Source organism: Prinia subflava, chromosome 5 (genome assembly GCF_021018805.1).
Source record: "Prinia subflava isolate CZ2003 ecotype Zambia chromosome 5, Cam_Psub_1.2, whole genome shotgun sequence".
Lineage (NCBI taxonomy): Eukaryota > Metazoa > Chordata > Aves > Passeriformes > Cisticolidae > Prinia > Prinia subflava.
This window is the reverse complement of record NC_086251.1, coordinates 797,177-821,243: the sequence shown is the minus strand read 5'-3', so window position 1 is coordinate 821,243 and position 24,067 is coordinate 797,177. Positions and strand designations below refer to the sequence as shown.

The following is a 24,067-nucleotide window of genomic DNA, read 5'->3' as shown; positions in this document are numbered from 1 at the left end:
TGACAATGTGTGTAATGAGCTTAACTCCTAACTTGATCCACACATCCTGAAAGACTACAATGAGTGTTATCCAAATGGAAGATAATTTTGAAATTACATGTATTTTTTTTTCTCTCAGGAGTATCTTTGTTATGTGAAACAAATTTTGGACTTGTATGACACTGTTTTCATTTTAAAAATACAAAGCAGTTACTTCTGATCACAGTGTAATTAAGTCTGCTGGGTTTTAATGCATCTGGAGAATCCAACATGTCCAATTCTCTTCTTTTGTTTTCTCTGTTCTTGATGGCAAGCAAATATTTCACAAACTAATTCAGTGAGAGCCCCAGCTCTTCTAGTGATTCATAAGGAACAAAAGTCGGCTTATTGTAAAAAAAGCTGATCCCATTAGGAATTTAGAATGAAATAAGATCAGTTACACAAAAAGTAAACTGATAAGTGGAAAAATTTTTGCTAGTAGAATGTTTCAGACTGAGAAAAGTGAAACTAGTGAGCAAAGTGATTATTTTTGCTTTCCATCAAGTCAGGCAGGATAGAAGTGGAGCTGTTACCACTCTCTCAGAGGCAGGTGCTGGCCAAGAGGATAAAAAGGAGCACTCAGATGCTGCACAAGGTGCATTTTCCATCATCCTGTCCCTGGAACAACTCTGTGCTGCTTTTCTGTGTGCTCCTGGCAGCCCTCCAGGCAGGGAGCACCACAGCCACCCCCTCTGTCCTGCAGAGAAGTCATTACTTAGTGCCACACTGTACCCTGGGGGACATCAGCTGAACCACAGGAGCTGCACACAGGCTGCTCTAGTTAGGAAATAAGAAATAAGTCATGAGGCACACACGGCATGGTGACCACAAGGAAGGGAGGCAGCAGCAGAGACCAAAAAATGGACAGTTTCTCTAATCTCCAATGACAAGAAAAAAATCAAAGAACAGGCATAGCTGAGTGACAAGGAACTAGAGAAACACATGAAACAAAGATGTTTTGCACTGACAGATACATTCACTGTAAAAAACCACAAAGAACAGCCCAAAAAAAAAAGCCCTGAGTGGCTCAGAGTCACTGTCAAAACCACACCAGGCCCCTCCAAATGCAAGTGCAGCAGCAAGACAGCACGTCAGCACTGGCTGCTGGGATGCAAGGCCTGTGACTGGGATGTGAAAGCTCCTTGGATCACAGGAGACAGGGTCAATGATCATCTGACATTCCTGCACGCTGGTGAGAGGGAAGGGCAGGATGGGAAGCCAGGGAAAATACAACTCCCCCAGCTGAAGGGAAGACATGAATTCAGTAGGAATAATCCTCATGGTACAGAATGTCTGAGGGATAATATTTACCTGCTTAAAATCAATCAGCAAACACATCCTTCTGCTCAGCTGTCAATCACTCCAACTGTGCTGTGACTGAGGAACACCACAAAAAGGTTTGTAGAGCTGCCTCCAAAAATATGATTGCCAGGACAGCAAAATATGAGCTGTTCCTTTCAATGGGAGGTGTTGATATTAAAGATGTGACAGCCAAAAAGTGGGAAACACAAATGAGAGCTTGGCACCACAGAAAGAAAAGGCATCAAGTCCCTCATTTTGGTCTGTGATGTGTTCAGCTCGATTCTCTGCTGCAACACTGCTCTCCTGCATCAGGTTGCACTCAGGGAACACAGAATTCCTGAGGGGACAGGTCAGGAAAACCAGTCTGGCCAGGCTGGCAGCAGAGCACCTGCCCAGATCAAGGGCATGTGAACAGATACGAGCAGCACAATAGTTCTTTTATCAAACTGAAGATAAAACAAGGAAGAGCAAACAGAAAGCAGCAAGCAACAATCAGGCACGAAGTGGGATACAGAAGAGTAGTTGGGAAAAGTTGCAAAAGAAACCCAAGAGTATCTGTGAGGCAGCACAGATGGAAACAAGTGAAAATGGAGGCATCCCAAGGAAAAATGGGACTCGAACTGCAGTTGTACCAACTGGGTTCCTACTTGTTAAAGTAAAAATTGCACAAAGTAGACAAAGTGTTTTATCTGAGAAGCAAAGGCACTAAAGGAAAATACTCTTATTCCTAATACCCAACAAATAATAAAAAAGTAAAGAAAGGATACAAAAGTCAAAAAAAGCAATGCAGAAACAGAGCACCAAAAAGTGGCTACTACTTAAGCTGTTGCTATACCCAACTGCCACTCACCAAACACAAATTTGCATTTAAAGTCCAACATAATTTTAAAAACTCCAAAAACCAGGGGAGGAAGCAATCAGTAAATGCTCATTATTGCAGTGGAGCAGCAAAACAGATGGGTAGAAAAAGGCTCAGAGAAGTCTTCAGCAGACCCAAACCCATCTCAGCCTCAGAAGTCAATAAAATGTATGGATCGGAGCATTTAGACTTTAAACATAACCCAGAGGGAGCACATAAGTACAGGGTAAAACAAAAGTGGAACAAGCACCATGTGCTGATAATAAAATGATGAAAACATTCCTTAAAACAACTGGCTCACAAAAGTGTTCTCAGTGTCTGTGGCAAAGAGCAAACCTAAGCACAAAACACCATCGCTGTCAGAATATCAAGCTAAAGGAGATTTTCTTGACAACAGCTCCTGAGGAGCCAAACTGATTTCACTTACAGGCAGCATCACTTGGGATTTGTTCCTACATGGGCTGGAAAAGGAAATGGATACAAGATGACTGGGCCTGGATTCAGACCAAATAATATGTGCCAGATAACACAGCTTTTTCATCCACTCTCCTTGTGACTGTGGAGGGCTTTCCATGCTCTCCATCCCCTCAGGAATTTTACTGAGCTCAGGAAATCTTTCAGTCACTCATTTAAATATTCTCCACCCTCCTGTGAGAAGGATGACACTTACTGAATACAGGTCATGCTCAGAGGCAATAAAAATGGCCATCTGTACCAAGCAGTGTTTCAGTAAATTGGCTTATCACCTGAACTGAGGAGACATAAAAATAATTGACACAAGAACTGAAGAGCAATTGTTCTTAAGGGCTCTGTATGAACTTCTCAAGGTTCACATTGTCTACTAAGTTTCAAATGAGAATGAAAGAGCAACAAGACAGACTTCCTGCAATAAGTGGTAACTTTAAAAGATTCCCATGGCAGCACATCCTGCTCGTGGTGCTCGGTGCTTATCTCATACCTGCAGTGAAATAAAGGGAGTTTGTACCACAGCCACTGCAGATGAATAAACTTTATTCTTTGGGAGTTTGACTACAGATTTAAAGCTTCCCAGTGGGCTGAATTTTATCTGAACCCCTAAATTTTTCTTCCTTAGAACAAATATAGCCTTGATCATACTCCCAAAAAAGCCAAAAAAAAAAAAGGCAGAAAACTAAATTATGTTTTTCATGCTTCTTTGATTAAACAGACTAATTTTAAACACCTTGTATGTTAGATGAATTATAATTACACAGGAAATGGGACCTATGTTTGCTCTGGTTTGTGGTTGTACAGCAGCTCAAACTCTGATCTTCTCCACAGTGATTCCACTACATTTAATCCACCAATATTCCCGTTTGCTAACCTGAACCCAGCTTTCACTTTGCTGCACAAAGAGTTATGATAAATTAACTAAGAAATACCTCAGCTGCCTTAGAACCGCTTAAAACAATTCACTTTTCATGGAGAGTTTATTGAAAAAGGTAATACAAAAATGAAGCAATGAAAATGAACAAATGATAAAATTAATTTTAAAAATTGTCTCCATAGTGTCACTAAATAACTTATTGATCTAAAAACCAGAGTAATTAAATAAGACGGCTTCAGGAAGCTGCTGTCCCTGTGGTTTGAACAGCAGAGTAAACACAGCAAGAAAAGCTGGTATTTCCATTGCATTTCCATGGATCTGTTCATTGACAGGCTCACAGATAGAGCAAGCTGGTAAGATCACCAGAAAAGAGCTCCAGAGCCACACCTGAGGGCACACTGTCCAAACAGCTCTGCCCTGTCAGGCTGCAGACAGCCCATCCCCATCATTCTAAAAATGAACTTAATTAGGAAAAAAGAAAGAATTTCATCTGAGATAGATCTTCCATGGCAGCAGGGCATGATGTAGCTCCTACACATCAGCACAGAATGATGGATGTGGCTCACATCCATAAAATGGATGTGTTTTTATAATCATCTTGGAAGTTTCAAAGGGCTGGGGCCTCCCATGAAAATCCCCAGAGCAGCATTCAAGGAGCCCCGGGGTAATTGAGATAATTAATAACAAACTCGGACAAATTGTGGTTCTAGATGGAACCAGCCTCTCCCAAGACCTTTTCCAGCATGACACTGTTACTCCTATCACAGCACCTGTGCTGGTTTCTCTGGCTGGAACATCCAGAAACAACACCCTGTAGTAAAGGCACGGCAGCAAAGGAGGCAGGAAAGGTTTATTTGTGCTTCTCCTTCCCCATCTTTACACTCTGAAAGCCACAGGCTCTCTGAAATGGTGTCTTTTGTGTGGCAGGGTGGCAGAGAAAGACAATAAATAGAGGAAAGAGAGAATTTGATGACATCTTGTAGGACCCCAGTCTAGTGTCAATCACAAACTATCTCATGAGAAGAGGAACTAGAGAAGCCATACATAAACATAATATACATGAGGCTTTCATAGGGTTAACATGTGATTTTTGGATTCCGTCTTCATCTTCTGCTGAGGTTATGGATTCTTAAGTCTCCTTCTTTTACCCAAAATCTCTGAATGCAGATCAGAGAGGTATTTTGGTTTATGAACATGGCTTTCATCAGGTTAACACACTAAATCCACTCTCTTGGAAGGGATGGTGCCTTTAGTTGAGGCAACCAGTGAGATAAACCACTGAGGTACAAAGCACAGACATCAAAACAAAACATGAATTTCATCTGTAATATGTCAAAAAAGAAATAAGGAAAGGGAACAGATGTGCTGCAGATTGAAGGCAGCAAAGCCAATCCTTAATTTCGCTTTGTTTAATTGCAGTGCACTCTGCCTTACCGTTTGCTGCAGGTCAGGAATGATAATTCGGATCACTAAAGTGTTGCTCTGACTGTCTTCCATTCTGCTGCTGGGCTTTTCTGCAGTTGCTCTGATTGTGTCATAAATAGTTTCTTCCTTGGAGCTGTCTGATTCAGACTCAACAGAGTAGTCAGAGAAGCTTTGTGCCATCTCATCTTCACTTGATGTAGGGCTACGAGGCATGGTAAAGGTTTTTATCCTGCCAATACAAAGGAGAAGAAGAAACAAAAGGGTAAGTTGCAGTTCAAGTCTTCAAAATGAATCAGCTAGAATTTTTTTTCTTCTTGGAAATAGCAAGCTTTTAACAAGGAAGTTTTATGGTTTATCCTCCTTTTATTTCTTTCTGTCAATTATGTGGGCAGGCAGAGTGTAAAGGAAATAAATCTAGCCACCAATTTACTAGAGAAGAGGAAAGGCAGGAGAAGGAAAAAAGAGTAATAAAAGAGATGACTGTCCTTCCAGGCACACCCAACCTCCCAAAGGACCCAGGAAAAACCAGCATAATTACCCAGTCCTGGGCTAACCAGCACTGCTGTAAACTGTACTACATTTACAGTCATTCCCTGAAATGTCTTTTCACTGGGAGGAGGAGGCTTCAAAGCCAGACCTAGCTCTGGGTTTGAAGCCTCCTCCTCCCAGTGAAAAGACATTTCAGGGAATTAATGCTAAACTAACATCATCCTGTCCATCAAGAATCTGCACAGGTGAGGCTTGCACAAAAGTCTGTGTTCCCAAATAGGGGAACCCACCAAAAAGTGAAATCCTACAGGGATCCAGACACACACAGCTGCTGCTCTGTGCTTTGTGGCTCACACAACATCACTGTAAACCAACACCACCCAAATCTGTCCATTACACACACTCAGAGTCTGGAAGCAGGTCTAATCTGTGATATAGCTTAGGCTAAAATGAAAGTCATGTTTATTCCAGAATAAAGACATTTGTAATCAGGGGTCTCATGCTAAGAACAGCAGAGCATTTTCCTTCTGGGTTTTGCCACCTACAAGACCAAAAGATTTTTTTTGTCCCACAATATAAAAATTCTTATTCTATGGAAAAATGGAGGAAAACATTTACAGTGGAAAAACCTGAAAAGACCAACAATAAACTCTGCAGTGCTTGGACATCATATAATTTTTCAGATTTAGGAGGCCAGAAAAATCTATTATTATTTTTCTTTGTTTTTCCTGTGAGTAATCTTCCAAGACAATTCCTCTGCTTTTAATGCCAAATTAAAAATTCAGTTAAAAGTAAAATAAAATAAGTAAAGAAATAAATGAAGAACCAAGCAAGAAATTCTACTGTCAGCTCACATTTAAAAAGAGACAGTAAAGCAAAAGGGAAGCACAGAATGGTGCAGTGACTTGACCAAGGTCACTGCTCAAACCAGGTGACTGCACTGAAGTACCCAAACACAGCTTTTCTATACTGATCTCTCTTGATCAGCCCAAGTAAATAAAATCAACAACAGCAAGGGATAATAGAACACGTTTTAACCCCTCTGTCTAACACTGTGGTTTAAGCCAATTTGGTTGAAGTTATTCCTCTTCACAGCCTGGTCACTGTCCCAGCAGTGGCCCCAGAGCAGGGACCAAAGGCTGCCACTGTCATTTCCTATTTTCAGGTGCCCGCAGGTTGGCCGGGCAGTGGTGAGTGAGGCCTGGGGCTGGAGGTCAAGGACAAGCACTCCCACAGCACATCCCCACATCATCAACCCTTGTTGTGGTTTCTGATGAAGGGTAACTCCAGTGTTGTTACCCTCAGCTATAATTACTAATAAACACAAAACCAGTGCATTCAGAAATCTGAAAGCAAGTCAGTTCACAGCAGCTTCATGCAAGGCTCTATTTACAAAGGAAAACTCTGCAGGGAGTATTTCTTTTTTTTGCTGCTTCACTGAACTGTAGATTAATGCTGCTCTCCAAAGCACCTAAAGTCAATAAAAAGCATCAACATTTCTGTGGCTTCTCTATTTATCTGCCACTGCCAAAACATGTGAACTCAAAATACAGCAGGGCAATACACAGAATTTAAGGGCATGAGAGGTAGAGGCCAGGGAGGGTAAGAAGAAAGACATGAAGACCATCACGTGGTTTGTCTGTCCCTAAAGCCATCTGAGAGTGCCACACACTCCAGAGCAGTGGATTCATCAGAGAGCAGTGAACTGCAGTTATAGAGCAGCCAAATAAAGAGCTGATTTAGGAGGAAAAAACTTCCCCAGGTTTTGGCAAGCGGATTTCCATGCAAAAACTACCCAGGGATATCTCCTTGTAGAATAAGAAAGGGAAATCTCCAGCTGAAGAGCCATCTCCCAGGAATGAAGCCTTTAAGTTTAATAAATAGTGGGACAAAGAACTCCTTGGAGATTGGTCAACAAGGCACAAGACACCAAAGCTTCTGCAAAACAATGCACAAGTAAGCAAGGAAGGGATAATGGAAGTCTGTATCCACAGTGGCAAACCAAACAGGATATGGGCCCCACCAGCACAGTGGAGAAACAGATCATTTAAACATCAATTTTGAAACAAAACCATTTGAATACTGGAGAAACTGGCAATTGGTTTGGCTCAAGTTGTGTGGAGATGGATGATCCCACCATTTGTTAACCAGAGCCACTGGCTATCACAGCTCCCACAGGGCAAGTGTTCTCTTTTAGGAACTTTTGTCCCAAGGATATTCCAAAATATTTTTCCACAACCAATCTTAGCACATCAGGAAAATAAGGCAGGTTGCCTGGCTTACTAATTAACACTTGGATAACCCATGAAAATACTGCATCCCAGGTTCCTAATTCCTGGCTGGCAATTCATTGGTTCAATACAGCTGAAACACAGATTAGGTTTATCAGGGTTGTCCGGGATGCTTTTTTTCCTTTTCTTAAAAAATAAAACAATAAAAACCCAACAGATCACAGGATTCCTACAGTTAAACGGATCCTGTTTTGTCTGTGACTGCTCTTGGTGTAGACAAGTGCTAGCTGCTGACAAGATTCTCTGTAAATGAATAAAAACAAGTATCATTATCATCTTGGCAATAAACAGACAACCAAAAGTGTCACACCGACAGGGTTTGTGCCACCTCATGTCCTCTGCCCACATTTCTCAGCTCCTGGACACCGAGTGTGTCCCAGCTCCAGGCACTGCCCTGCCCCTGCACATCCCAAAGCAAAGCAAGCTTGAGTTGAACACCCCTTTGGACACAGGAAGGCCACAAGGAAGCAGGAACATGAGAGAGTGCAAGGATGGCTTTGTGCTCCCCTCATTATTGGACTTGTCCCCCAGCACCCTGTCCTTTAACTCAGCGGGAACAGCAGGATGTGCACCCAGCCTCCGGGTGATGCTCCTCAGATCACCGGGACAGATGAAAGCAGAGCTCAGACTGCTGCCTTCCCTTTACAGATGCTATTTTTAGATTTGTTTTTTCTCTGTCCAGCCCACAGCTTTCACAAAATCCGCCGGAATTTCTCATTCTGCCATTTGCTGCCACCGCACCGTTAAGGAGAATTGGAAATGGTCCAAAACATGACCATCAAACTTCCTTTTTCTCTAAAAATTAATTTAAAAAAACCTGAAAGGACATTCTAAAAGGCTGGAATTAAACAGTGCACAGGTTATCAAACAGGGAAAAATCCAACTACCAGAGTCACTGTCAGGGTCAGAGGTGTCCTCCAGTGAGTGCAAACAGACACAGCAGGGGAAAAACCAAGAGCAGCAACAGATTAACCCATTCTTTGGAGCCTCAAGGTTGTTACACATCACACAAAAGGAATTTAATATATATGTTTACAGTTATTTATACCTTAGATACTGTAAGCTTGATGTGAAAGGTGTTAAATGTCATCAATAGGGGAGACACACCACACAGGGGATCTTCACTGAACATCCACGTATGATCAGATAACCCCACTATAAAAACCACATTTGAAAAATCTTCAGCTTAATTATGGCTCTGAGTGATTTTTGTTGACCCTGAAAAATACCAAACCCTCCTGGTCTTGTTTGTCCCTAAAACACAGCTGAGGCACAAGCACCAAATGTCTTGTCCAAGGCCAGGTCTCAGGGAAAGGTTTCAAATTCAGGGGTCACTGGCTCCTAGTCCAGATAAGATCAATCTATTTTTATATAAACACTGATTTGCACAAAAGCAGACTGCTGCTGTCAGGCCAGCTACAAACCTACCTGTGGGAATATCTGGGATACAGAGGGGGCATTGTCACGGGCTGAGGAATGCCATAACCAGACTGTGAGAAAAGTTTGCTGGGAGAGGAGCAGTCAGTGCCAGAAAGGGATATTTAGTAATTAACTCTGAAGGAAAACTATTCAGGAAAGGGATTTCTGTGTGAAATCTGCTAGAGCTTCCAACACTTGGATTCTGTGGCTTTACTCAGGATTACACGTATCAGCTCAAGAACCAGCTTGATGAGGTACCTAAATTAAAATGCTGGAGAAGATCAAGCATTTTCTTTTCTAATTATAATAATATTAAAACAAAAATGTACTTCAGACAGAGCTGAAGGCGGGGGGTTGAGTCCCAGCACGCCACACATTTCACACTTCCCCATGGTTGGGCAGAAAAGGCCACGCAGAGGAAAATTTGAAGACCAACTTCGAAGGGCAATTTGCAATTTGATGGGTTCAAGCTCCCTCTGCATTCCAATTTGAAAGCTGGCAGTAACCAGCATTGCCTCCCAAAAAGCAGGCCCATCCTCCTTCTCACCCAAGAGCACTCCACACTCGTCCCCAGACTGCTTTAACACGAACACTGAAGCAAAACAAAACACTGAGCCAGGTCAAATGCCAGCTTTTTTTTTGCTCAGGAGGTTAGTTTCAACATCCAGCGTGCCTCTGAACTGGATCGCTATGCAAATGTTTGCAGAAGCAGCAGGAGAAAGATGGCACGGGGCCAGAAGTGAACTGCCAGGGCTGCAAAGGGCAGAACCACTTCACCCAGAGGCAGCACTGATGTTTGCCAGCACGGAGTGGGTCTGAGACACCACTGCCCGAGTGAGAGCAAAGAGCTCTCCATGAACAGAGCCATCTGATTAACCCCCGTGGAAATGTTACCAGCACTCAAATCCACAGCTCCAACCAGAGCACGGCTGAAAGCCACAGACACAGAACTCAGCCAGGCAAACGCAAAACCTAAAAGAAAATATCTACAAGGAGAAAGCCAGCATGTGACGAGGAGTGCCAAACAATCCACAGCAAAACCTCAGGGGAGGCGAAGCACTCGGAGCTCCCCTGTTCTCCAGTTCCACCAGACAGGGACAACCCCCCTGACCACAGCTTCAGTCCCCATTCAGCAGTCCCTCACTTCAATTCACCTCCTGGTGATGCATTTTGGATCTTTCTGTTCAATAACTACTCTGTTGAAATATTTATCTGAAACACTCAGATAAATATTTTAGAAGATGAGTGCTGACACAAATACTACAGTACCAGAATGCAGAACAAAAATTCCTCCTGTACCTTGCTCTGAAGCTGTTGTTTCTCAGTGTGACATCTCATGCTTCCAAAGTGAATTATTGATTGGAAATCAATATTCAGAGTCAATGGTCGTATCCATCGGTTCTCATCAGCACCACCAGGAAATTGTTTTTACTGCTCTGTTAAAGAGCAGATTCATGCAGCCCTTGATTTCTTTGCTGGGTCATCAACATAAGTGTCATTGTTTTGCAAAAGGGCTCAAGAGAAAGACTTGATCCCACCTTTTGTTTTTTTTAAGGAAACAAAGAAGAAAAACAATTGAAGAAATTGCTGAACCTGCCACTTATTTTTAAGTTGCCTTGTTCGTGTATATTTGCACAGACTTGCCAAGAAGAGGCTAAGCCCCATTAACTTTTGGTATTTAGAGCCTTAAAGGCCAACATGATATGATTAAAGTGGGTCTATAAGCAGGCAATTTTTTTTATTAGTATTTTTAAACTTAGGTACTTCACCATTATCACTGCTGCACACACACAGAATCCACACCAGCAGCCTATTTCTGCAAACACTGTGGAGTTTTTTGAGTTTCTCTCGTTACCAAGCAGCTCTGGATGCTAACTTTCTCCTCTGTCCTCTGTCTCTTCCACTTAGCATTTATTTTCCCTGTACACTACTCAGCTGGTCACGGTATCTCCATGGAAAGGCTGAAGTTCAGCCAGGCAGACACACAGAGACATTTTGGGGAAGGATAGGAACAACAAATCCACGAGACAGGCAACTCCTGCTGAACGAGGAGGGCTGGAAGACAGGCAGAGAGGCAGATGCAGAAAAAGCTTTTGAAGGTCTGAAGTGGAATTTCAACATGAAAAACATCTGAAGTAGGATTTCAATATGAGAAAACAGAACCTGCTGGCAGGAAGAAGAACCAGGTGTAAAGATTTAGCACAAGGTGGAGCAATAAAATTGGTTCAAATGGGTAGAAATGTTTAAAAAAAATATTCAAACACATTAATAGGGGAAACATAGCAAGCATTTATAAATATTAACCAGCACAGGGAAGTTTGCAGTAAAGGCCAACTCCCAGTGGCAATATAAGTTCTTAAGTGGCTCCTTTTAAGCCCCTGCAAGGTTTCCAGAGCAATTCTGGCTGACCTTTATTTAAAGGTCCTTCTAGACAAGGAATTAGGCCCAGCCCCGTGAGCCTCACTGAGGTACCTTCCAGGCTCTGCTCATTTCTGCAGTTGCTTTCAGCATGGCCCTCAGATTTCACATTTATTAGAATTTCTGCTTTCCAACAGATGGACAACAGGGCTCCTAAGGCAATGTTTAAATACTGCTTGCAGTTGAAACTATAGCTTACTTGTGGCAAAATAATAATCACTTTGAAGCATAAAATAAGATCCTTACAGGAACTGCAAGCATTTAGTTGTAAAAGCAACATTCAGTTTGAAAATTCACCTGTTTAGTAGGTATTGATCCAGAATTTTAAATCACTTTTAACAGAAGAACAACAACAACAAAAAAAACTAAACTAGCAGCTAAAGAACTCATTCAAATAGGGTGGAAAACAACAAAACATTTTAGAAAATGCACCAAGCACATTTTCCCATACACAACTTGACTTGCATCCAAAAACTGAGATGTCTTCTTGGACTCAACATTGTATTCATGATCAAAACAACAGCCAAGGTACGAAAAGCCAACATGAAACACAGAAAAGTTTATCCAGTTTAATCCAGTTCTGAATCCAGAAAGGCATTCCCCATAGCATGACAGCTTTTATATAAAATATTACAAAGAAATTCTTTACTGTGAAGGTGGAGAGGCACTGGCTGCCCAGAGCAGCTGTGGGTGCCCCATCCTGGAAGTTCTCTATAACAAAATCAACTGCAGATGCACTGACCGAAAGAAAAAATTGCCCTTCTGTTATCCAAACCAAGAAGGCAACAATGTGAGTAGTTATGACATGTCCTTGAAGTAATGCTGAAGTATTACACCACTTCAATTTTTAATAGTCACTGTCTGTTTCTAAAGAGATGGATAAAATGGTCATTTTGGGGTGCCCACCAAATTGCCTTACCAAACAGACACATGTAAGGCAAGGCATTTTATCTTCCAGCCTTTCTGCTCCCAGCCTCTGCTTGCACTTAGCTACGTAAATATCAAAAAGATTATGACATGTGGAAAGGGAAAGGACATGGGAGAATTTAAAAAGATTTACCACAAGAGTCTGAAAAAAAACAAAGCTTGTTGAACATATTTACCTCACTTTCACATCCCTGATGGACAAAGCAGCTTTGTTGCTTGGTAATTTGCATTTGATGCTTATCAACCTGTTTCCTCTTTACGCATAAAACAGTTTTTTCTGATAATTCAAATACAAACAGAATTAAATGTTAACAGAGCAGCACTGCTGGTGTCTTGTTATGTAGATTAGATCAAGCCCTGAGAGCAGATAAAGCAGATTGCCTCTCCTCCTTGTACCCAGGTTAGCATTTAGAGTTTGCTATCAAGTTTAACCTGAATTTTCCTCAGATGTGATCCCGGTGAGGGCTACAATGTCATTTTACTTGCTGTGTTGACAGAAACAGTGTTTGCTTTAGTTTAAATCAATGGAATAACATGCCAGTTAAAAAGGTGCAAAGCTCCAAATATCACAAACTCACTAGGCTGGAAGAGACTTTCAAGACTGAGTCCAACCCAGCCCTGATACCTCAACTAAACCACAGCACTGAGTGCCACATCCAGTCTTGTTTTAAACACATCGAGGGGTGGTGAATCCACTCCCTCCCTGGGCAGACCATTCCAGTAATTTATCACTCTTTCTGTAAAAAAACCCTTCTTCCTAATATCCAACCTATATTTCCCTTGGTGCCTCTTAAGACTCTGTCCTCTCAAACAGATGCTCTGTTTTTCTTATAAAAGGATGTGGTTGAGAGCTGGTACAACAAATAAAATCAATTACCCTTTCTCCTTGGCTATGTTAGGGGTTTCTTTTCTCATTTAGCTTCAACAAATTCATTTCTATTCCAGCAGGAAACACCCCTGGAGGTTTGCAGAGGACACCAAGTGTCTGCAGGCGGGATTTGGGGGCGCAGAGCTCAGACTCTCCAGGTCTGCAGTTCCAGGCCAGTCCCCTGCCAAGGAGCCTGCAGGGGGAGATCTTCCCTGGCCTCCACACCGACTTCATTTCTTTCCTGAATCCAGGGGGAAGCAACAAACAAAAGGTGACCCAGAAAGGATGGAAGAAAACCCAGCCAGGTGAGCAGCCCTTGGTTTAGCTGAACTCCAGTGCAAGCACAGCCACGTGCCCTGTCCTCCCCATCCCTCTGCCCATCTGTGTCTGTCTGCAGCGAATATTCCTCTTTCCCAAGGACAGATGGTCTCCAGGCTTCTCTAAATTGCAGAAAAACTTCCCTGATCTTTTTTTTTTTAGAGACACTTTTGAAAAAGGAACTCTGCTGACCTTTTACTTGCATATTCCCCAGCTATTTTCCAGCCCAAGGTAAGCATATCGTGGGCTTTCATTTATGCACCAGCCTGTGCCCGTGGCACACCCAAGGACATTCTTTAGGGTTTTGTAAGTGAAGGTTGGTGAAGGCAGACTGGAGAAAATATCTGCAGGCTTAGAAAGGTTAAGTGATCTGCCAAACTGACCCAGGCAGCACAGGGACTCTGCAGAAGACCTGAGAAATAAATTATTTTCTTGACCTTTTGAGATTTTTGATTCAATCCATTTTACAGAGAAGAATCCCAATTTTCCCAAATTATAGCCAACCAAAAATTAGGCAATCAACCCAATTAAACAGATTAAAAGAGCCAGTTTCTCACTGATTAGCAAGGTTTAATTATTACCTTCAGTAAACAGCTTGAGAAATAAAATATCACTTCTTAAGCAAGAAGAAAACAGAGTGAGATCCACATCTGTAACCATTAGGCAAAAGAAAGAAAACAAAAAACAGATTCCTAAACTCTTCCAGCTTTTACTATTTCAATTCCAGGTTTAGTTTAGAATTTAATATTAAAAATAAACACCATGCTAAAACACACTGGGTTAACTGCTCACAACACCTTGAATTTAGAGACAGTTTAGGGTATCAGGAAAGCTGTTTTTCTGAAGTACCCCTCTCTCAAAGCAGAATTAAAATAAAATCAGCCTCCCTGAATACAACCACCTGCATTTTTGCTGTGCCTTAGACTCAGAATCACCAAGTCATTTGGGTCACAGGGGTCTCTGGAGGACTTGATTTCAACCTCTTGCTCAGAGCAGGTCTGGCAATGAGACCTGCTCGGGTTGCCCGTGCTTTTATCCAGGCCTGCCTGGAAAATCCCACTGAGGCCAGCTCTTTTCCAGGCTCACCTCACCCTCTCCCTGCAGGACAATACTCCAGCCCCCTTTTCCTTGGTGGCCCTCCACAGAACCCCTGCTCCAGTTTGTCCCTGTCTTTCCTGTGCTGTCCAAAACTGGACACAAGGTGCAAGATGTGGTCTGCAGAGTGCCAAGTCACAGCTGCTACCAGAACCTCTCTCCAGCTGGTGCCTGTGTAACTTTGTTTATAATGGAGATTCAGGGAAATTTCAGCATCACCTAAACTTCTGCATTTACTTCTACCCCTTCACAGTGGTTTTTCCCAAAGTGTATTTTCTACCTGTCTGTGTAGGTCTCCAATTCAGTCCCAGGTAACATAAGGCCTCAACTGAGGCTCTTGGAGAACCAGAAATACTTTCAACAGATTTATTTCTAATTGGCTAGATTTCATGTTGATTGTACTCCTGGAAGTCCTGATTAAGTGAATTCATTACCATTTATAATTTCTTGACAGCACACTTTGGAGATTCCAGCCATGGAAATTATTACAGTCTAATCAAGATATGCAAACAGAATATAAAAGTGCTCACAAAAAAAAAAAAAAGAAAACCACCTCAACTTGACTGAATCAGGATAGAAAATAATCCCAATAAGAAATCCAGCATCACTGGCACTCCAGGCACACTACTATCAGTTTCTGCCACAGAGCAAGTATTTAGGAGAAGATTTTATCAAACATTTCCAACAAGCAGCTGCTGGTGGAGGATGTGACAGAACCTTTGTGAAGGACACCCACGTGTGACCATGACCAGGAGTGACAAGCAGCCATGGCCAGGAGCACTGTGCTTGCAAGGGCAAGGGCACATTTATTTTCTAATAAAACTGGGGGGACCCTGTAAGAGGCACCCCTCACTTGGCTGCTCCACAGCCTCCAGGTGGGAGGAATTGGGATGCAAAGCTCATTTCCTGCTGCTGCTGCCAGAGCTGCCTGTGCCTGCACCTGGTAAGAGGAGAGGAGAAGCATCCAGGCATCTCTGCTTTCCCAGAAAAGCTGCAAAAATGCAGCCCATCATGTGAACCAAACCCTTCAGGACACAGCCATTAATGAGATTGACACAGCCCTCTCCATGCTTTACCCTTTGAAGGAATGAAGGAGGCAGAGCCAGCACGAGAAAAGCCCTTTTCAGCACTAACATGAAACTAGAAATACTTTTTCTTCACATTTTGAAAGGAAAGAAGCATTACAAAGAGATTTGTTGTTAGGTTTTGTGTCTGCTTAATGTTCTCCCACAGCTTTTATGCAGCCTCCCTCACAGCTGGTTTGGGATTTCCTTTCACACCTCCACTTGCTGCCTCACCTCAAAAGTTTTCTACAGTTCTTAATAAATCAAAACTTCTCCACTTGGTTTTTCAGTCACACATAGAGAGTTGCCACTTCTGATATCAGCTGAATTTTCTTACCTTTTCCTTAAAGGGGTTATATAAAAGAAGGAGAGTGACTTTTTCCACAGGCAGATAATGACAGGACAAGGGGGAATGGTTTTAAACTGAAAGAAAGGAGAGCTAAATCAGGAAGAAATTGTTTACTCAGGAGCTGGTGAGGCCCTACCACAGATTACCCACAGAAGCTGTGGCTGCCCCTGGATCCCTGAAGTGTCCAAGGCCAGGCTGGACAGGGCTTGGAGCACCCTGGGATAGTGGAAGGTGTCCCTGCAAACTTCAACATTTCAGCCAATAGGACAGAGTTATCTCCATCAACTCAACACGCTGTCAAACAACATTAAAATCCAAATTTGCACACCTGTTTCTGGCACCTCTCTTTGGACTGCTGTGCTTATCTTTGGTAGTGGCCCTACCACAGAAGCAAATGTCAATTATTAAATGCCCTGATAAGCTAGAAATTTGTTGGGCTGAGTTTTGAGGCACTCACATGTTTTAGACCTTTTTCTCCTTTTCCCATTTTTACAGACTACTGATCCGAATTACACTGCTTCATGTAACCACATACTTTGCAGCAATCCATCTGACACGTTTTACATAATTTTCATTCTCCTTCCATTGCTCATCCAAAGGCACTGTTAGGACTCACTGTCTAATCCTTCATCTGTGTTCATAAATGCACATGGACACAGATAACCTGCAGTGGCCAGTACAAGAAAAGGCACCTTCAGTTCCCCTTATCACACAGAAAATGAGTTTTTTAGTTTTCACATCATACAGAAGCATCACACTTCACCAAAGGAAACCTAAGTTCCAATCAGTGCCCTTTTTGTTTTAGCTCTCTGATTTCTGAGTTTCATGTTTCAATTTATTTTGGTAATGATTGAACTGGAAGACAAGAAAGTGATGATGTTACTTCAAGAAATTGTTCTGCTTAAGAAGTTCTAAGTCATCTCCGGAGTGCTGCCAGAACTTTCTGGACTGTATATTGAAAGCATCAGAGAAAGACATTTAAAATGAAAGTAAGGACTAGAAGTCTTTATTAATAGGAAACACTGAAAATGCAGCATTTAGGTAAGGTGAAAGAGATGAAAGAAATACGACCGTGCTGTATCACAAGAGGCACAAGTTCACCAATTCTCACCCAACTGTACAAAATTCGAGAAACTCTTCATCCTAACATCAGGCTGCAGTTCAAGTGCCAATTCCTCTGCTCTGAGATCATTTTTGTTACCTGCCCACCACCATAAAGCAGAGGGATAAACAGTTCCCTTTTCTGGAGATCAAGAAGCTTCTGGAAGCATTTCTGACCACCTGTTTGTTGAAAAATTCACCTTTTCAGAATCCAGCACGACCCACGGTTGAGGTCCTGGGCTGTAACTGCAGCTTTGCCCACCTGACACAAATAATTCAAACGTTTTCTCTCCAAAACCGACTTGACACACTTACCTGTCAACACAGGTGACAGCAACAGTGTCAAGATGATCATCAGAATTTAGTTCTCCTTCTTCTCAGGTGCCTGAACAAAACACAGAAAGATACAAAGAATTTCAGCTGAACAAAGAAACCGAGTGACCCAATGGCCACCCTGCTTAAATGCTATAAAGCAGAAATGCTCAAGGAGATTTTTTTTTCCACAAAGGAGATTTACATGGGGGAAAGAGAGAGGAATTTTACTACACTGCTGATTTCCAAAGTATTCCTCACACTGTAACATAAATGTTATGCATAGCTTTGCAAGGGCAGAGCCTGCCATGGCTTCACTCACTGCAGAGTGCTTCTGGCAGCATGAAGTCAGCACTGAGACAAAAATAGGCTCTTCTGTTTATCAACAAAGACATCATTGCAGGCTGGATCTGACAGAAGGTGAAAGGTGCTGCTCTGCTGTTTCCCCACAAATATCTTCCTTGATTTAAGTCTTGCCAAAGCTCTGGGCATCCCAGCAATGTGCATCTGCTGAACAGCCCAAGGATCAGCAGTAAAACCCTTGGTTTTGCCTCCCCAAGCCCACCTGAGATGCTGAAATCAGGATCTGCTGCCTGCAGGGATTCCCCAAACCAGCAAACACGTGCTGAGCATCCGAGCCCTGCTGTGGGCATAGGAGGCATCCAGGTATCCCTATCCAGCTGTGCTCCCCAGTGTGCATGACTGGATCCAGATTTCACTGCCTTCACTGATGGTGAGAAGCTCATGCAGAACAAAGTTCTCTCCTGTTATGTATTTTCCTCTTTTTAAGATATAAATGGAAGGGAAAATCCAGGTATTTCCATTATAACAGCAAGTTTGACTAATTCTATTTTTGTTATACTCTGCTGTATGGTTCTCCACCAGAAAATACTGCTGAATTACTATATTTTCAGTGTATTTAAACCCATTCTTTATTTTAAAGATAGACGTCGACGTATTTTACTAAAAAACCCATTCTTATCCAAAAGGTTCTGAGTAGGAAGAAAATACTTGCATATCTGTCTCCAGCACCTGTGTGATTCTGCTCTTTCAGCAGCAACAAAAGAAATTATTATCATATTAAAGTATTATTATATTATTATAGTATATTATTACAGTATATTATATTAAAGTATTATTATTATTATATAAATTATAAAAGGATATTTCCTCCACTGAACTACTGTATTCTGTACCAGTGTTAGCTGCATTTGAGATTAAGCTTGGGAGGTTTTGCATTTTTAGGGTGGGAGATCAAAATGTGACCTCCATGATCACTGGGGCTACAGAAAAGGTAGATAAAAAGTTCAGCAGTTGTTTCTCACAAGGCAAAAATTCAGAATCCATGCAAGCAAAGAAGTCAGCAGGTTGAAAGTAAATCAAAATAAACTGACCTAATAGTTTTCCTAAACTCTGAGATGGGACAAACTGCTTCTACATTTGAACTCTCTCTTTTACACACACGAGGTCTCAGTTTCTAAATGGATCCAGAGAGAGGGGAAAAATAACCTGGGACTGGATATAACAAAGAGAAATCTTTCCAAAGCTGCTCTCAAACGCCAACACATCAGCCCAACATACTCCAAGCCCAGGCTTTGTTGCCTTCAGGAAAGATTTGCAACCTAGTCAGACTGAATAAAGGTAAGACCACAACAGCAGCTTGCACATGATTGTGGAAGAGAGGGGAATGCCAAAAGCTGATTCTGTGTGGAAGCCATTCCTCTATTTACAAAAATCACCCAGCAGCAGGGTTCCACTTGGCATTTTGCATGTTGACTGATTTTTCACTGCGCTGTCCAGAACTAACCCTAAGGACAAGCAAATCAACTCATAAACCCGTGGCTTGCCAAGAGATGGGGAAAGCTCTTTAAATGAGAGGATTTATATACTGCAAATTCATAGGAAAACAAAAATAAACAGGGCCAATCCTGACTTCCTAATGAGACTGGATATGTTACACAGTGGAGAAAGGCACTGGAAGAGTGAACAACTGCCCTCTCTGCTGTTTCTGCAAAAGGATTCCCTTAACACCCACTGGCAGACAAAACCCAAGCCCCCTCCAGGATCCTGCTTTTCCCTCTCCTCCAGTACGGGATCACTGGAGCAGAAGCTCCTCTAGGTCTCAGTGCCCCCGATGCACCCCTAAATAACTCTCTGTGCTCTGAAAGCCTGGGTTACTGCACATCCCCAGCCCTTCCTCCTGCAGGAGGTTTCCCTTCCAGACATCACTTCCATGTGTGGCCTGGCAAGAGAGCAGGGCCATGCACAGGCTCATCCCTCTGGAGAAACATCCAGCAGGACAGGCAAGGTGCTTCTCCCTTAGAGGTCTCCCCTGCACCTACCCACCCATTCCTACCACGTTTGTAGGAATGTAACACCTTCAGGGATTTCTGAGCCTTTAAAAACTTGGGCTGAAGTTGAGCAGAAAACTGCAGAGCCACTGGAAAGCGAAAGGAGATGGATAAGGAAGGGAGGACAGGCTGACAGCACAGCCACACAAGCCTTTTTCCTGGTCCAATCCATCTCTAGAACGCCGGGATGACTCGAGCCAACCCAAACCAGCGGCGCAGTCGGTGATTTCCACCCGGCTCAGTGCAGAGCAGTGAGGGGATGTGACATTTTTGCCGAGTGCACTGTAGCAGCAGTAACTGGGTCCAGGGAGCAGCAGAGTTACAGCCATGCAGTATTTATAGGTCTCCCTCCCCAGCTCCTTCTCCCCGCGGCGAATCCGCCGGGATGCTGCCTCCCAAGCCCAGCTGCTGCCACTGCTGGGGGAGAGCCCTCGCTGTGCCACTGTGCTGCAGAGGGAACATGCCCAGAAGATCTGACACAGGGCAAACCTTCCCCCACATCTGGCAAAATGAGAAAGACATGCCAAGAATTGGGTGAGTTTTAGCAAGAGGAAGGAAAAAGCCAAGATTTTCCCATTCCCTTTTTCACAGTCTGAGGAATTTTCCACACAGAAAGGAAATCTTCTTTGGGGGTGTTTCTCTAGGCCCAGGTGAACATTTAGGCAAGTCAGAGTTACTAACCAAAAATAAATTCAACTACAAGCATGCATTTTTTTCCACTCATACAAATCAACAAGAACCACACAACCCTATCAGCCATCTCAAGTGGAATATTTTTGCCTAACTTCGTTAATTCTCTTGCAATGCCAGAGAATTCCCAGGTTCTGCTCTGAGCTGGCTCCCAGCTGACCAGCCAGCTTCTCTGCACAGATGCCTGCACAGCCACAGAGCAACATCCATCCCTGCTAATTTATGAGGATGACACAGAAAAGGGATACAATGAAACACTCAAAAATGAAGCACTTGGGAGCATTCAGTGACAGCATAAGCAGCCTAAATTAATACAACTTTAAATGACATATTTCATTCATTTAACCCTGACTTTTCTGAACACAAGCACTGGCACAGCATCCTCTTGCTTCTGTTGTCAGTACACAAAAAGTGTCATCTGCCTTGAAGACCCTTTGGGTGGCATATACTCATGTTTTTCCTAGCAGCCTCTGAAATTAAAGGTAATTTACACCTGATGTCTACAATGTGAACCCCAGCAGAATTCATTTGACACGACCCATTTTAGTTAAAAAGCTGCTAAAGCTGGCCAGTTATGCTGCATGGAAGTCCTGACTGCTGCTTTAACAAAAAACCTCACGGAATTTATAGGGAGCTGAAGGCACTTTCCACTGCCAGGCTGCAGGCAGTCCATCAGTTTAACAATTCCCAGAGACTCCCAATGTCTTTAGCACTAACAGACCCCAAACAAACACACACTGAATTCTCTACTTGTCCCCAAGTTCAACTGAGAGCTCAAACACTGAGGGAAGCACCAAGACCAAGGCTTGTGTCTCCAGCACATGATGGATTCAAATCCTGCCCGGGAGAAGTGCAAGAACCAAACCTGATTTGATTCCAGCTCAGCACAGAAGGAGGCAAGGAGCTGAAAAATGAGAGTAACAAGGCAAGAGCTACCTGAGATTTTGGGAGGCTACTCTCAGCTAATCCCGCCATTATGTAAAGTCACAGCAAACAGAGCCTGGTCATGAGGTGGAAATGCAAACAGAATCAGGAAAACTGTTCAAGGATGTGGAAAAATAGTTAATTTCTTTATCAGGAGACACCACATTTGGGCACATATTTAAAAATCCAAACAGAATTCCACATGGACCTTCTCAGAACTAAATATGAAGTCCACAGCTGCTCAAACACTTGCTAGAATGAATTCACATATTTGTGTCTCTCTTTGGTGTTTTTTCTATGCTCCACTACTCTAATCTCTTTTTCCTTAGCAGCCTAAATGCTTGTATATTGTGTGGCAGCAAAGAATGCTCTTCAGAAACGCCAGATGCTTTGAGCCTCCAGATTATTCACTGCTTATGGCAGCACATTAATGCTAGCAGTGAAAAAGTAAATAGCAAAATGTGATTCCTGCCCAAATCCCAACAATATAAATATGCTCTGCTAATTTCATAAATATCAAAGAACCTCCCTTGGCTTCTTTGAAGGCACTTAAGGCCACAGCAGATAAAGAACAACATAATTTTGGACAGGTCTAGCATCAGATCCTGCATTTTGGCTGCCTGATCATAGTAGGTTAAAAAAAATCATATATGAAAAGAAAAAAATCCCTCCTTCCTATGCTTATCTAAACATAAAATGACAATACATTTAAAGTAGTATTAACTACTGCAAATTATTAGCAATCAGTGATGAGAGAAAAATGTGTCCTCTGTTCATGGCCCATAATCATTTCATTTCCCAAATACTGCAAAAATCCCTGATAACTGCTAAATAACAAAAGCTCTCCCAAGAGGCAGAAGATGCTCACCTCAGACACAATTTTTCATGTAACTCCTCAGCTCTGCCCAACTCAATGAATTCCATCCTAAATTTTGCACTGAACGTTTTCTGGTCTTTTGTTGTATGAGAAGGTGGAGAACTTGGAAACTCAGATTCACAGGAAAACTTGTACCCATTTCCCATATATCCTGAAACTGGATGTTGAGCCTTAGCTCAAAGGAAAACCTGTTGATTGTGTGCACCAAAAAAAGGCAGGCTGGTGGTTTTTTAGACTTCAGTGTTTTCCAAGGGTTGTAAACGTGACCAGCTGCTGACCAAAAAGAATAAAACACTTCCAAGAAGTGAATGAAACCCCCAGATTGAGATTACCTAAAAGGGAGAGACAGCCTGAGTTCACTCCCAGCAGCAGAATTCTGCTTGCTGTGTTTTTAGCAGTCCAGATGGCTCTGTTTTATTTCCATGTCCCATCTCAACAATCACTGCTGCATTGTGGCAACACTTGTCACTGCTGTGCCAACAGGAGGGAGACCTCTCCCCTCAGTTATAAATCACAAATCACCAAGGGCAGCCACAGCCTCTGCTTCTTTATCATCCCCTCCAGAACAGGAATTCCAGTGCAAGATGGGAATCTATTAACTCTGCTGCCTGAGCTATGCTAAGTGGAGAGAGATGAAAGACAGAGTAATGAAAAGGAGAGGGCCCAGCGTCGTGACTGAGCTGGCAAGGACAGCCCTGGTGACCTGCTCACAAATGAATTATTCAGCTGCCAGGTCCTGCCTGCAGCTCCACTGGAACACACAGGTCAACCCAGCCCCGTCCTCTTCAGTTCCTTGGCAACACATTCAGGTTGGTCAAAGTGGACAGGACTGCTGGTTTGGGGGTATTGGGTCAAAAACCAGTTTATATCACTAGCAGTATTTAAGTGAAAGAGAAATGCAAGCTAAAGTGCAATATATCACACAGTGCAATCTTTTAAATAACTTTCAAATAAGCGTATCAATCTCTCCTGGAAGATTAAACTGTTATTATAACTACCATGACAGTCATCTCAATAATAAAGAAAACATCTGTGCTAATCTAAAAACCTGTCAAGGTCTAGCAAGGAAACCACCATGCACATAACAAGCCACAAAGGTTAAGAGCTGCAGCCGTGTGATCTCAAGAAATTCATCAGGGCTAATTATGATGGTTCACAGGCTCTCCATGGAGAAAATTACAAGCAAAACAAGTAAAAAAAGAGGGAAAACCACACCAAAGAATTTGTAGGTTGCTCATCAGAATACATGTTGTTCAGGTCCTCCCAAATCACCAAGATCTGGACATGGAGCCCCTAATCCAGTCCAAGGTGGGATAGGATTCTCCTCTTTCCCTCAGGAGCAGAGATAACAACAACCAAGGTTCAAGGAAACTGGAACCACAACAACTGGAAGAATATAAAGGCTTTCACAGCCTAGAAATTCATATGAATTTTGGACAGCTATATGCAAGCAATGCATTAAGATAATGATCTTGGTTTAAAGCAACCAGGTATAAATTTTGAGTCTCCTTAACAACCCACCAGCCCCAGGGAAGCCACTGCTCCCAGGCAGATACACCCCTGGTAAAGCGATGGGAGAAAAGAGAATAAAACTGACAGATGTACACAAATCTCAATGGAGAGCT

The 24,067-nt window shown here is 42.6% G+C and overlaps 1 protein-coding gene across 5 annotated transcripts in view; it reads right to left on the bottom strand.

Moving 5' to 3' along the window:
• The window catches only part of SHANK2 (SH3 and multiple ankyrin repeat domains 2), a 278,987-nt gene that overhangs the window by 241,921 nt on the left and 12,999 nt on the right, over positions 1–24,067 (bottom strand). For all 5 annotated transcript variants that reach the window (XR_010080409.1, XR_010080407.1, XR_010080408.1 and 2 more), the window contains exons 2-3: positions 17,604–17,673; positions 4,959–5,178 (exon numbers count right to left, since the gene is read on the bottom strand). Coding sequence is in view for 2 of the 5 variants with exons in the window: in XM_063397512.1 (XP_063253582.1) it covers positions 4,959–5,162 (204 nt within the window). In the remaining 3 variants the exon portion in view is untranslated. The remainder of the gene's footprint in view (positions 1–4,958; positions 5,179–17,603; positions 17,674–24,067) is intronic.